Consider the following 15,490-nt stretch of genomic DNA (forward strand, 5'->3'; position numbering starts at 1 on the left):
GGCCCAGTGTACTGAGTCTTTAGTTTCAGATGCAATTCAGAGGAATTCTGTCCATGTGTCATGTACAAAACTGGCACATGAGCCTAAAAATGCAGTTTCTGCACTCTGCGCAAGGAAAAATACGACATACGCTTCTGTCCTTCAGGCATATGCATTTGAGAGAGGGCCACACAAAATGGAAGGTTCACACAGAAAAACGTTGGAAGTGTGACTGATTACATATTCAGCTCAATTTACTAAAGATTTAATTGATTCTCCACCTTTTAAAACCAGGCACACATTTCTGTAAGTTTTAAAAAGGTGTTGTTAAAAGAAGACAGCTTAGACAGAAACACAAAACACATTCTGAAAAAATATTTACCAACACGATAACAATACTGAACTCTCAGGATCAGGTGATTTTTTTTTTTTTCACTAAAGCAATATGTTAAAATTTTGCCTCACAGTTTGAAAAAATCACATTTAGTGTGTTTGGGAAGAGAAAAAGGAAGCAGCTCATGACTCATGGAGCGCCGGACACAACACAAAAAACTTTGATTTTTGGTAAATAATTAAAAATGATCTCAGCAAGATTAATTATGTTTATAAGCTCAACCTAAATATCTGCTACAAAATGAAAAGGCGAACTCTGTTTCCAGCGCCACCTTTTATGAATAATTCAGCTGAAACTGTAATACAGTGCATAAAGATAGTTTATCAAAACCAGTAGGATTAGTGAAAGTAGACACTGGCTCCTTGAACACAAAATGGGACAGCAAGTAACTGCATGATATATTTCAAAAGTATTTGATATATTTTAAATATGGTTCTGTTAGCCCCATCCTGATGGGATGATTGGCAGGCTGGAAAGTTTTTGAAAAATAAGATGCAATCGGGTCAATTACATTTTTAAAGAATAAGCGCAGAAGGCAAGAATGTGTATTGCAAAGAGGAGAGGAGCTTCCCTCTCTTTTATATTTTAATTTTGCCATCTTACTAGTTTGGTGTTCTCTTTGATGATATAGTTTAAAACATTATTAGAGAATGCAAAAGCATATGAGTTACATTGTAATTATCATTCTGACACCATCATTGCATAATCACAAAATGGCTGAATATGCAGTTCTGGAAATGTATTTTAATTTAAATAAAGCTACTAATGAAGCATCTGAATCTCTGTGTAAATGAAATGTCAATACTAGTGCACCAAATGGAAAATGGAATTATTGAATTTCTATTTTCATTTTGAGCCCAAATGTGCACGCATGACTGGAGAATTTAAAATCAGACTTAGGATTACATTGGCATTTTGATTTTAATTTTGATGCTGATATGCTTTCATAGATTTATCACCTTTAGTATTTTGAAACATGCAAAAAAGTGTCTACATCTGACATTTAATCTCTTCTTCTCTGTTAATACCATTATTTTTTTAGTGATTTAATTGATTTTTTTCACTTTTACTTTAAAAGGGGACTTCTACAGGTGTGAAGCATTGATTGCCAGGGAGCAATTTCCAGGTAGCACTGTATGGCAGGAAATACAAAGCGACTGGTCAAGAATCTGGTGGCGTGGAGAGCACATGATCAGAGTGAAGGGCTACTACACTTGACTAAAGTTTGGGAGAGAAAGCGGCTGAAGGCAGCACTGCAAGGAGGCTCAATGAAAGCAAGAGTGTGTGATGACGACTGTGATGACAGAGACAAGGTCCAGGACACACACCACCAGCAAGTTGCTGCAGTCTCAGGGTGGCTTTCACACTTGCTACCTGAACAGGCGTTAGTACATGCAGCTGGTTTTACTTCTCTGCACATAGTGGTGTGTAAACACAGTGAAGTAGAAGACGATGGGCCACCCTCCGATACTGCTGTTATTAGGCTACTGTTATTGGGATGTGGACTATATTTTAACTATACTTTAACCTTCTGATTTTTTTGTTTCTTTGTTTTAACTACTACTCTGTGAAGTTGTAGGCTGGAGTTAATTCCAGGGTAGAAGAATTAGTTACTCCCAGTACTTTCTTTGTGTCCTGGAAAGGTGTATACCCACGTGGTGTGATCTGTGGAAGGACAGATTGCAAACACTCCCTATGTAATCCAGACTGCTTTTAGGGACTCTCAAGCTTGTTTTGATCATTTTTATGGTTGTTTTATTATTTGTTTTTTTTTCCTTTGTATTCTCTTTTTCTATTTTTAATTTTTTTTTTTTTGTGCAAGAATAGAGAAATAAATCACTTTGTAACAGCCTCTGCCTTCTGTTGAGTTACTGGACCAATCTTTACCAGTTGAATTTATGCTTCTATATTTGGTATTTTGTGTGGTTGATAGTGTTTAGAAGTATTTTTCTTGGTTTACTTATTTGTTGCTGTCCCAGTTGTCGGGCTTCTTAATTTGTGTGTTTGCTGCTGTATAAATTCTAATAAGTATATTGCAGCATAATCCTATATCCCACCACCTTCTTATCCCTATAACAAATGTTTTGATTCTACTGATCTATTTTACTATAGCCAGTGTGGACATAAATATCATATAACTCAACTAGTAGCAGATTTAAAATTAAAGTTACTAGTGCCAGATTCTCAGAACAGACTGTTGACAAAACAACCTGTTTGATATGTTTAATAGATCAAGTAGGGCAGAATTATCTGAAAAATTCTGCAAAGAGGTAAGTACGGTTCCCTCTGGTACCCCTCTTCTCACTAGAACAGTGTTAAAAAAAATTATTTTCAGTTCAGTGATTTTTATAATAAAAGCTCTAAAAAATATCCTGACAGAGTGTAGCTGTTTCCAAGTAACTAAATATTTCCATACTTCCAAAAGTATTCACTCGTCTGCCTTCACATGCATATCAACTTGACTGACATCCTATTCTTAATCCATAGGGTTTAATATGATGTCGGCCCACCCTTTGCAGCTATAACAGCTTCAACTCTTCTGGGAAGGCTTTCCACAAGGGTTAGGAGTGTGTTTATGGGAATTTTTGACCATTCTTCCAGAAGCCTGGCTCACAGTCTCCGCTCTAAATCATCCCAAAAGTGTTCTATCGGGTTGAGGTCAGGACTTTGTGCAGGCCAGTCAAGTTCTTCCTCACCAAACTCGCTCATCCATGTCTTTATGGACCTTGCTTTGTGCACTGGTCCCCAAACTGTTCCCACAAAGTTGGGAGCATGAAATTGTCCAAAATCTCTTGGTCTGCTAAAGCATTAAGAGATCCTTTCACTGGAACTAAGGAGCTGAGCCCAAAAACAACCCCACGCCATAATCCCCCTCCACCAAACTTTACACTTGGCACAATGCAGTCAGACAAGTTCCGTTCTCCTGGCAACCGCCAAACCCAGACTCATCCATCAGATTGCCAGTCAGAGAAGCGTGATTCGCCACTCCAGAGAACACGTCTCCACTGCTTTAGAGTCCAGTGGCAGCGTGCTTTACACCACTGCATTCAACACTTTGTATTGCGCTTGGTGATGTAAGGCTTGGATGCAGCTGCTCGGCCATGGAAACCCATTCCATGAAGCTCTCTATGCTGTTCTTGAGCTAATCTGAAGGCCACATCAAGTTTGGACATCTGTAGCGATTGACTCCACAGAAAGTTGGTGACCTCTGCGCACTATGCCCCTCAGTATCCGCTGAACCCACGGCCAACCAATTCGTGGCTGAGTTGCTGTCATTCCCAATCGCTTCCACTTTGTTATAATACCACTGACAGTTGACTGTGGAATATTTAGTAGCAAGGAATTTTCACGACTGGACTTGTTGCACACGTGGCATCCTATCACGGTACCACGCTGGAATTCACTGAGATCCTGAGAGCGGCCCAGTCTTTCATAAATGTTTGTAGAAGCAGTGTGCAGGCCTAGGTGCTTGGTTTTACACACCTGTGGCCATGGAAGTGATTAGAACACCTGAATTCAATGTTTTGGATGGGTGAGTGAATACTTCTGGCAATACAGTGTATGTCTCACACTCTTCCTATTAACTCTCTGGGGTCTGAGGACATTTTTTCTTGATTTTTGCATATATTCTTAAACATTTAAAGGGACTTGCATAAGACATGATACCCAAATTTTATATATCAAAATATTCAGAACCATCTCAGCTCTATCCAATAATGAGGCCCTTTGACATGGACCACCGTGTGACAAGATAATTTGGCCCTAAAGCTAAAAAAATGAAGTTTGGATTGAGAAATTCTTAAAATCTTTTGTTAAAACATAGATTTATGTGGATAAATAGTTTGTGGTGCTTAAAATAGGTTTACCAAAGTCTTAGGTTCACAAAAGTAGTGGAATGTGTGGGTAAAATAGATAAATGTTCTCCTCATCGCTACTTTCTGGAACCACTGCAGCAACTTCTGAGGCAACTGAACAATAATTGTTTTGTCATAATGGGTCAGCGCTTAGTGATTTCCTGGGTCCATTGGTCAGTTTCACACAGAACGTAGACAGAAGCACGAATCCACCAATTAAACACAGTGAGAGGCAGATGATGTGTATCTCAACTTGTCTTTATTGGCTCATAATTCCAGAAGTAAGTCACGTACAATCTTGCGATAAGATGGAATGGAAAGGGTGACTCTAGAGATTCAGGAACTGTTGGACAGAAACTGTATTTCTGGGTCGTATTATCGCAAGTATATTAATAGAAAAACTGAAAAACATCTAATTTGACATGCCGGCACAATCTTGAAATGATGAAACTTTTCTACTCGCATGTTTTTAGACAACCCTTTCAAAACATTTCATTATATTTTAACACACAGTGCACATGAGGCTAACTTTAGGCTAGCCACAGGTAAACTAAGTAAAAAAATGCAAAGAGCATTACTAATGTCAAAGTATTAAACAAGTAGTCAAACTTTTACATGTATGCCACCGCCACAACCCATGCTTTCTGTGTTGTTAAGTGACCCAAATGTCACTATGACGAAAATTTGCTGCGGTGAAGGAACCACATCTAAATATAGAAGAAAGTTATTAGGCTATTTTTTGGCTTGATTGATTTGTAGTTGTCATTTGCAGTTGTGGTGGTGTGGGACTTAAAGGTAAGTCTGTGCAGGCTTTAAACTGACCACTTCATTGAATAAGATTTAATTTTATATGTTTTTAGGTGTTTTCAATTGAATGATCTGTCATTCCTAATCCAAAGCTTGCAATATAAGTATAATGATTATATATAATCATTTAAAATTAAGTTTAATTATTAAAGTAATTGTTTATTAGGCCTACTTGAATAATGGTGCACATTTGTCACCACAGAATGTCTTTGGCAATAATATTAGTTTTTTTTTAATTCCACTATTTATTCCACAGAATTGTATATTTTAATCATTATACATTTAAAAGAATTCATTAAAACATATTACATGTATCATTATATGAGATGCAAAAAACTAAGATTTAGATTATAGGGGAGAAATCTCTGATTTAGTAAAAATGTATGAAGTTTAGTTTCAATAATTCTTTTCTTTTTTTTAGGATTACATCAGTAAATCTTTCTCCTGTCTCTTTAAAGTTTGAGCAGTGTGGAGCCTTTGTCCCCAACCAATGAAGTGGTGTTGCAAAGTTTGCTCTCTCGTCACCCAACCAGCGCACTCTCATAACTCACTACAAACAAAAATACTGCCATCATGCAAGTAATTGTCCCCTTCCCTGCATCTTTGAAGGGTGTGGATGCTCATTTAGAACTGAGCTTGCGCTGAAGAAACATTTGACTACAGACCATAGACAGTCTGTTCAGGTCTGCACTGCAACCTCAAAGCTGAACTGTGATCTCTGCAATTATTCTGAGACCTGTAGTAGTACACAATATTTTGCACACCTAAACAACCATTTCAGAAATAAGGAGATCATAAAATGTCCCTTTGAAGATTTCAGTCCAGGGTATGTAGTACTTTCCATGACCATAATAATAAAAGTCATCGTTAGTGTACCATAGACAATTTTCGTGGTGACAGCCTTGCACTCCTGGTGTCTCAAATTCTGACAGTTCAACTTTTGAGGCACATTTGGATTATGTGCACTTCTCTGCATCAGACTGTGATGTACAATATGACAAAGACCTGCATGATTTGATTTAACACAAATTAGCTTCCTTGTTTCTACAGATGCAAACAGTTCTTCATGTGTCTAAGGCAACAACTCAAGAAACTGTAAATGAACTCTGGATTATCTGTTCAGTTGCTGAAGAGTTCACATCAAAATTAATTAAAAACATACTGATTAAGCACAGCTGTACAGTAAGTAATTCCATCACTACTGCCATAAAGGAGATTGTCAGAAAAGCAAATTCCCTTAGTGTCACTGTCAAAAAAAAGGTCTTTTTGGTTTAGAATACAGAAGAACCATCTTTAACAAGACAAACTGAGCCTGTTGAATATGTTTTAGATGCATCTTCCAAAAGAAAATATGTTTATGTTCTGATCATGAAAACTTTGTCAGAGCTGTTAAATCATAATGATGTTCTAGATGAAATCTTGCAGACAGAAGATACAGAAGTTTTGGACAGTTAACTCATTTTAAAACATACAGAGAGAGATTATACTGCAAAGAAAATCAGTTGCTGCTTAAGCATAGCTCTAGGATTATACATATATGACTTTGAAATTTGTAACCCATTAGGAACTTCAAGAAAGAAGCACAAGATCTGTGCAGTTTATTGGGTGAATTCAAATTTACCAATACAGTATAGATCCTCTATGCAGTCCATCTATTTGACTTGTCTCTGTTACAGCTTTGGTGTGAAAAAGTATGGCTATGATGCCAATCTTCAGCCGTTGGTAAAAGATATAGAGGTACTTGAGCAGCAAGGTTTGTATGTTCAGAAATTGGGAGCAAATACTGAAGGTACTGTACTTTATGTGTCTGCAGACAATTTGGGAGCCCACTCGGTTGCTGGTTTACAAGAAAGCTTTAACGTGGATAAATTCTGTAGATTTTTATTGCGATTATTGAATGATTGGTGACAAAATACCTAAGAATAACAAAACTTGGTAAATTTTATTAGACCTGAAAGACATTGTTGAGCTACAGGGGAGTTTTCAAATGAGACCTTATGCTACCTATAGTCCAAAGTCTTTGATCATAATCTTTGTTAAAAGAAGCTTTCCAGATTTCCACTTGCTGCCCAAGCATCACTTCTTAGAACACTACAGGGAACTTTTTCGTAGATTTGGACCACTGATTTTGGACTATTTGTTTCGAACCAAAATACAGCTTTTTAAAAAGTGTAGTGCATGATGTTAAGAATTTTAAAAATATCTTGCTAACTCTTGCTACAAAACACCAACTTTCATTAGCTTACTACCAGGTCTTTTCAGACCTGACCTGGAGGTAGGGCATTTTGCTGTTGTTTCACATGAAACATTAGAACACTCCATAAAAAAGGCCATAGAGGTCAAATATGCCAACATTACCACTATATCTCTTGCAACTCATGCATGTCTCCATGGCACCAAGTATGCAGAAGGAATGTTTTTGTCTTTGGGACACACCAGTGGCCTGTCTGGCAAGTTAATAAAAGTTATTGTATCAAACAGCGTTTCATTCATCATTGAACTCTTCACAGCGTGATACATGGACCATTTGTGGAGTTATGAACTGATGAAAAACCATGCATCTGATCTAAAGATTGTGGAACCACATGAGCTAAATGGATATCATCCCCCGTACCCATACATTCAAGGTAGCAAAGTAACGGTGACACCAAAAACCTTCCTGCTTCATTAAAATATAATTGTAGGACTAAAATATCATTATTGGTAATGTTTACTTGCATTACACTATTTGCAAAAATCCATTTCAGTTTTTCACAGAATTCAAAGGAACTTTTTGTTTTTAAAAAGAGCTGTTTATTGTGCCTATTACTTTTTATTTGTAATGAACTGCTTATCTACAGTGTATTATATCTTCAGTTGTGTTGCTCTCTATGTTTCTAACATTTTAAAATTGTTTTTGGTGTTCTCTGAATTATTTTATTAACAGGTCTGGAAGTTCCAGTCTACAAAGAAAGATGTTTTTTGGTGTGATCATCTTTCAACAGGACATTCGTAAATTTAACCTTGATTCTATTCCTGAGTCAGCTGATGCTGAAAAGCAAGCTGCAGCTAAAAGACTTCTTGACTTGAAAGGCTTCCATGACTTTTGCAACCTTACATGTGTAGCTAACCTGCTTGAGGAGAAAGTGACATTGAGGGTCCTTTTCAGTCCATCTACAGATACGTTTTCAGACTCAAGTTTGGACACTGCAAGATTCTCTGTCACATCTCTATAAACATCGTCTTCAACAAACTACTATTCCCAGTCATCTTCAGGTTGACAGCTGTGGCCAGCTTGCTCTACTCATCCCACCTTCTCATATGATGTGTGGAGCTGAGGCTGAGACAAGGCAATGAGGCTTAGAGAAAAGATGGTGCATTGTTGACCATTTCGAGAGACACTAAGTCTGAAATTCTAGACTAACTTCCTATATTCATAGAAAGCCTATTCTGGGAATAACAGGCATAAAATTGTGACCACCTTCCTAATATTCTGTTGGTCACCCTTTTGCTGCCAAAACAGCCCTGACCGGTCAAGGCATGGACTCCACTAGACTCCTGAAGATGTGCTGTGGTATCTGGCACCAACATGTTAGTAGCAGATCCTTTAACTCCTGTAAGTTGCAAGGTGGGGCCTCCATGGATCGGACTTGTTTGTCCAGGACATGCCAGAGGTGCTTGATTGGAGTGAAATCTGAGGAATTTGGAGGCCAAGTCAACACCTCAAACTTGTTGTTGTCCTCCTCAAACCATTCCTAAACCATTTTTACTTTGTGGCAGGGCACATTATCCTGCTGAAAGAGGCCACAGCCATCAGGGAATAACGTTTCCATGAAAGGGTGTACATGGTCTGCAACAATGCTTAGGTAGGTGGTACGTGTCAAAGTATCATCCACATGGATGGCAGGACCCAAGGTTTCCCAGCAGAACAGTGCCCAAAGCATCACACTGTCTCCGCTGGCTTGCCTTCTTCCCATAGTGCATTCTGGTACCATGTGTTCCTCAGGTAAGCAACACACACGCAGCCAGCCATCCACATGATGTAAAAGAAAACGTGATTGTTACAGGTCTCTTATCTTCCCTTCACTTGCAATTGTTATGGGTTTCCCTGTACTCTCCTGTGTGTGTGTGTTTCTCTGTTCTCCCTGTCAGTAGGTGGAGCACTATCCAGGCTGGAGGCTGGTGTGTGCTGTGGGAGAAGTACTTCCTGGGGAAGCGGAAAAATGAAAAATGAAAAATGAAGAGAAGGAGGAAGCCACCTTGCTGTTGTTATTTTGTGTCCTGTGTGTGTTTTGAGTCTGTCACTTCTTTGGGAAACATGTGCTGTGAAAAGTGTAAAGTGTTGACTTGTTTCTTTGCTTACTCCTGGAGAAATGGCAGACCTAGACCAACATGTAACAGTGATTCATCAGACCAGGCCACCTTCTTCTATTACTCCGTGGTCCAGTTCTGATGCTCATATGCCCATTGTTGGCGCTTTCAGCGGTGGACAAGGGTCAGCATGGGCACCCTGGTCTGCGGCTATGCGGCCCCATACACAACAAACCACGATGCACTGTGTATTCTGACACCTTTCTATGAGAACCCGCATTAACTTCTTGAGCAATTTGAGCTACAGTAGCTCGTCTGTTGGATCGCGGCCAGCCTTCACTCCCCATGTGCATCAATGAACCTTGGCCACCCATAACCCTGTCTCTCGTTTACCACTGTTCCATCCTTGTCCTCTTTTTGATAGATACTGACCACTGCAGACCGGGAACACCCAAAAAGAGGTGCAGATTTGGAGATGCGCTGACCCAGGCATCTAGCCATCACAATTTGGCCCTTGTCAATCTTACCTAAATCCGTACGCTTGCCCATTTTTCCTGCTTCTAATACATCAACTTTAAGGATAAAATGTTCACTTGCTGCCTAATATATTCCACCCACTAACAGGTGCTGTGATGAAGAGATAATCAGTGTTATTCACTTCACCTGTCAGTGGTCATAATGTTATGCCTGATCTGTGTATTCTTTTCACTGAGACAGGTTTGTTTTTTTGTTTAAAAATAAATGCTTGGATTGTAAAGAAATGTTATAGCAGATGTGGGTGATATGGCACAAATGTAATAATACAACAACAATAATAATAATAATAATAATAATAATAATAATAAAGTTTTTACGATTCACAGTAGGTGACAAGATTTTTTCTCATATTTGAAAAGTTTGAACAGTAACAGCACATTTAAAAAAATACTATCCAGAACTATTCAGCATTTTATACACTGTGTTGTTAACCCAGTTAAGTAGAACTAATTATGCTCTCTTTAATTAAACATGTATTTGGGAAGTGTTTTTAAGTACTGATGACATCCACAACATATTCCGAAAGGCATATTGTGGGGGAATTTTCACAATAATGGTAAATATTGTCATATTATTCAGCTCTATGTTATAGTAAGCGTGTTATGTGATCTCATATTTCAAGTAGATCAGCATGGAATTCACTAGGCTTGTGTCTATGGACCTTAGCAAGTCCTTTTATGGGGGGGCCTTGACTGCCATCTTCTGAAGCTTTTTCAGTTGTACTAGTCAAAACATTTTGGAGGAATGACAGAAATGACTGCCGTACTGGAGAGCCTTGACAAAGATGGTGCAGGATCCAATAACACAACAGTTAAAGCTAAGATTTTAATTTTTTTTAACAATTGTTTTTATGCATTTTTGTTTGTTTTGTTTTTTGTTTTTTTTGGCAGGCATCAAACCAAAGGAAGGGGGCAGTGGTGCTGCAGGCTCTGCTGTGGTACATGAGAGAGATCCCTCCAAATTCATGAAGATGTGTGAGGTATGCTAAAACTGCATGAACAGTTCAAACAAAACTATACTAAAAATAGGAGATATTATTCGTGAATCTGTCTTTTGGAGTATTGTGTGTGCAAGCACCTTCTAAAACCTAAGCACAGTTTGTGTTTTTGTTTTTATAAAGCCCTTTGATCATGAGGATGATGTCATCAACAGAATGACTATTGGAATCCTTGCAGAGGGTGTGAAGGAACCACTCCCAGTGATCTGCAGTGATGTGGCCTTGGTGATCGAAGACCAAGTTGTCCTTCGTAATCTTGGTGATGTACCAAATGCTTTTATGAACTTGATGGGGCTGCTCTATGTAATGAGCGTGAACTACTCCAAAGAAGTCAAATATACCTTGGAGGTGATTCAGCATCTGTTCATGGGCATTGGAGTAGATTCCTACACTGCAAGAGTCCACACACTCAAGAATAGGTTACTGAGTTAGAAAAACTTTGTTGGTGTTATAATAGGTAGAAACTTAACCTCTAATCCCTTTTAAATATTTTTTCTTTTTGGTCCATTATGTAAAAAGTCTGCTAAATCGGTCTTCTTGCTTCAGTCTTTTCTTGTAATTCCCTGTTTAGCAAAGTTTCCTAAATTCTTCATAATGTGAAACAATTTAATAATGTGATTTCTTTTTCTGTGCACTACTATATGTTTGTGGACATAAATATGTATATATTTCTTCATTAGTCTGATGTTATGCAAGTCTAGCAATGATTGCTTAATTCAGTAACCGCAATTTTTTTTGGAGATTTTGAAAAAAAATGTCATTGAGAAAAAATGTTTTTTTTTTCCTCCAACCTGACATGCGTTAACTATTCTGGTTCTGAATTGAAGCTGAATTGCTACTGTACATTTGTGCTCCAAACCACAGTTTGTATTTTCAGTTTTGTAGACAAACCAAGCTGTATTTGTATCAAGAATTAAGGTTAAATTGTCAGATTTGTCACTAGCGACAATGGCACGTAATGCATTTACCTTTTTCCTAGCACTTGCTCTTCAATTCACTTTAGCACATTGCAATCAATACCTTGTAAAGCTGTTGCAAGGATGCAACGGCCAAGGTTCCTGACTGAATTTATGTTCCAAAAGTCTTTTACGGTTTATAGTTGGGAATTTTAACACCTTTTCCTTGTTTTCACACTTTATCTATTTTAGCCAATTAAGTTGGTTCAAAAGTTATATGGTGTGATGTGATGACATTCTTGAACCCACACTGTCAATCAACAGGAAGTGTAATTGTACTGTGTAAGTGTGCATTACTGTCAGTGGCACTGGTATGGGTGTTCTACAGTAGACCCCTGAGCTTTCCACATTATTGATCTGAACGGAAATAGTGTGAATTGTCAATAAAAAAAGTCACGCCAAACAAAAAATATATTTCTCATTTTTTAGTAGACTGTTTTGAACAATGTTTATTTGATTAGATAATGACTTGAAAAATATTTTATGGACTTACTTGAATTAAACCTATACAACATAGTAAATTTAGTAAAAGTAGTAGTAAAAGTTCTACTAATTATGTTTAAAGTTGTCTAAACTAGCTTTTTTAAGCCCACCATACTTGAAATAAACAGTTGTGTAAATTAACAGATTGTTGTGTGAACAAACTTAGTTAATATATAGGACTATCACAATCAGTACCACTGAAATGTTCTTTTAAAATAAAAAGAGAGTAAACCAGTGGCTCCACTAACAATTAAAAGAGTATGCAGGTGGAAGCACAAAAAGCTTATACAGCAGATAAACCTTTGTTATTTTTTTAGAGAAAGGCTCAAGGATTTAAAATATCAGCTCAGGAGTCATTCACTGTCAAAGAGTGACAAATTGAATTTAGTATCATACAAAATTACTTACTGTGTCATGAAAGAAAAAAGCTTCATTGCTGCATGTGCTACAGTGCTGATGTATATTTGGCAAAGCAAATTTGTTGAGGTTTTTCTTTGCTGCTTGGTACTGCCCTCCAGTACAATAAGCAAACAGATGATTGAACAGATAAACTCTTACATAAATCATGGGCTAGACTTGACTAACTAAAAAGGTGTAACAAGAAATGGGGCAGCCTCCATGACAGGGAAAAACAGCTGCGCTATTAAAAGGATTAAGTATGCAGCAGCCCAGGACATTGCTTGATGCAACTGGTAATGAAAAACGTTTTTAAAACTGTAAACTTTAATAAAGGCAGTGCCCACAACCATTGAATCTGAGTGTGTGTGCCAAAATGGGATTGCAGCACATGCATCTACTTTTACATACAGATGTTAGATGGCTGTCGAATGGTAAGGAGGTCAGCCAATATAAATTAGTTGAGAGAAGAAATACACGTTGTTCTCCTGGAGAAGTAGTCACCACATGTGAATTTGATTAGTGATGAGAAATGGCTTTTACCTGTTGCAAATAAAACTTCAAGGACACGACTGTCTTTTCAGACACTGCTAAACATTCAAAGTTTCCAAGGTTTCCAATGCAAAGTCAAAACTATGGCATTTGTGAATCAAAACTCTTTCTTACTACATGTTTCAGACCATGAATAAACACATCAGACATGTCTTGCAAATAAAAGTTGTTGCTGGCCTGATGTTCCTTATTAAAGCACACCTGGACACATTAACAAAGAATTTCATGCACTCCTTTCTACTGGGGAAATCTGACCATTTGAATAATTAGAGGTGGGTGAAAAACCAGTTTGATTTTGAAACCCCAGAATCCTTAGCATTGTTACTACCTAACCTAAGTAACTAATCTAACTTCTCAGGAAGATTCAGAAATGCTGCAGCTCACCTGTGAGAGCATGCTGCAAACTTGCCACAAAAACAAAAAAACTTTCCAAACTGTGGAGTGACTTTTCCAGAGAAAACCCACTACTAAACAAAACAATTGCTGCTGCCTGATGTCATGCAGTGAAGTATATTTAAAAAGTAGGATTCTCTGAAGACAAAGCTGAGAAACCAACTGAATGTTGCTCCTGATATGTGTGTAGCCCACTCTTCCTTTGAACCACAGTCAAGTCAAAGTTAATTTATATCGCACTTCTTACTACAGGTGTCGTCACAAAGCAGCTTTACAGAAAAATCTGGGTCCAAGCCCCCATGAACGTTACCAATGGTGACAATGGCAAGGAAAAACCTAAGAGCAAGAGGAAGAAACCTTGAGAGGAACCAAGGCTCAAAAGGGGGGCCCATCCTCCTCTGGTCGACACCAGATAGCAAACAGCATTACTATAAAATATTAGAATAACCACAGTGGGACCAGAAGGTATAGAACAAACTGGGCTAACTTTCTCATAAAGCAAGTATAATTCTTTTTATGGTTTTAGTAACTGTACATAGTTAGATTTGTTATTTGTGTTGCTTGGGTCGCATTAAAAATCAGTGACAAAAATATGAGTCGCCTGAAAAAACTTTCAAACCCCTGCTATATGGGAGAGTTACTGTACTACAATATACTGTTACTTTATGATGATGCATATTTATCAAGCTACAGTATAGGGTCCAGTTGCCATAAAATAGTGCACAGTAATTATATTACTATATTGTGTATAGTTACTGTAAAATAGTGTACCATTACTGTACTACAGTGTGTTGCACACTTACTATATTATAGTGTATAATTACTAAGATGTACAAGTACAATATTATAGTGTACAGTTGCTATCCTACAGTACACTGTAGTCACCATTTCATACTGTTCAGTTACCATACATTTGTATACAGTTATTTTACTACAGTTTACTGTTCAGTTGTTATACTATTACTTCGTATCTAGAATTAATATGCTGAAGAGTTTGTTAGAAATATAAACAGACACAAACATCTCTGAATACACTTGTTGATACCTGAGTGTGTTAAGTGAACAATGTGGATCATCCAATCTAGCAGAGAGCAGCTTCACTCCTGACCCTCCTGGGTGGTTGTATGTCAGATCCAGTTCTTTTAGGTGTGAGGGGTTTGAATTCAGAGCTAAGGCCAGAGAAGAACAGCCTTTCTCTGTGATCATACAACCAGATAATCTGCAGAAATGGAGGAGAAAAAGGAAAATAGACAGCGACAGACTGAGAAAGGGGAAACAGAACTCAACAGAAGCATATTAAAACTGACAATTCCATACAAGTATTTATTAACTAAAAAATCTAAAATCTAAAAAATATCTAAAATCCCATTCTGAGCTCTTTTAGAGATCTAAGTAAAAAGCACCCAGCAGTTCTAAATTTTGGATTTTAAATCAAACAATAAAGGAGAGTGTTGTGACTTTTGAAGATACAACTCTACATAGGTGCTCTAAATACCTTCAGTTAATTAGTTATGACTTTGAACGTCCAAGTGATTCACAGATATTAAAGTTGCATACAACAATTTAAAAAAAAACTCCAAAAATCCAAAAAAGCCACCAATGTAAATACCAGATATATAAGGTCACAATGTCACAATGTCAATCTAAAAAGTCTCCCTTTGGTCAGGTTTCTGTTCTCTATTGTCTTTCCTACATATATGAGAAATAAGATCGGTACCCACAAATCTAAGCATAAAAGAATTATCAGAATGTTTTATTTCAAAACGTTGAGCCATAGTGTACTCCTCATTACCTCTCCTTAAGACATACTTGGGTTCTGCCAAACACTTTTACGGACAACTCAGAAACTTGG

General features: G+C 37.6%; 1 protein-coding gene across 1 annotated transcript in view; it reads right to left on the minus strand.

Moving 5' to 3' along the window:
* The window catches only part of LOC118803731 (NACHT, LRR and PYD domains-containing protein 12-like), an 80,278-nt gene that overhangs the window by 20,511 nt on the left and 44,277 nt on the right, over nucleotides 1-15,490 (minus strand). Inside the window, exon 9 of the mRNA XM_036564221.1 lies at nucleotides 14,684-14,857. Within this exon, the coding sequence (XP_036420114.1) occupies nucleotides 14,684-14,857 (174 nt within the window). The remainder of the gene's footprint in view (nucleotides 1-14,683; nucleotides 14,858-15,490) is intronic.

The sequence above is a fragment of the Colossoma macropomum genome, unplaced genomic scaffold (genome assembly GCF_904425465.1).
Source record: "Colossoma macropomum unplaced genomic scaffold, Colossoma_macropomum, whole genome shotgun sequence".
Taxonomy (NCBI): Eukaryota; Metazoa; Chordata; class Actinopteri; order Characiformes; family Serrasalmidae; genus Colossoma; species Colossoma macropomum.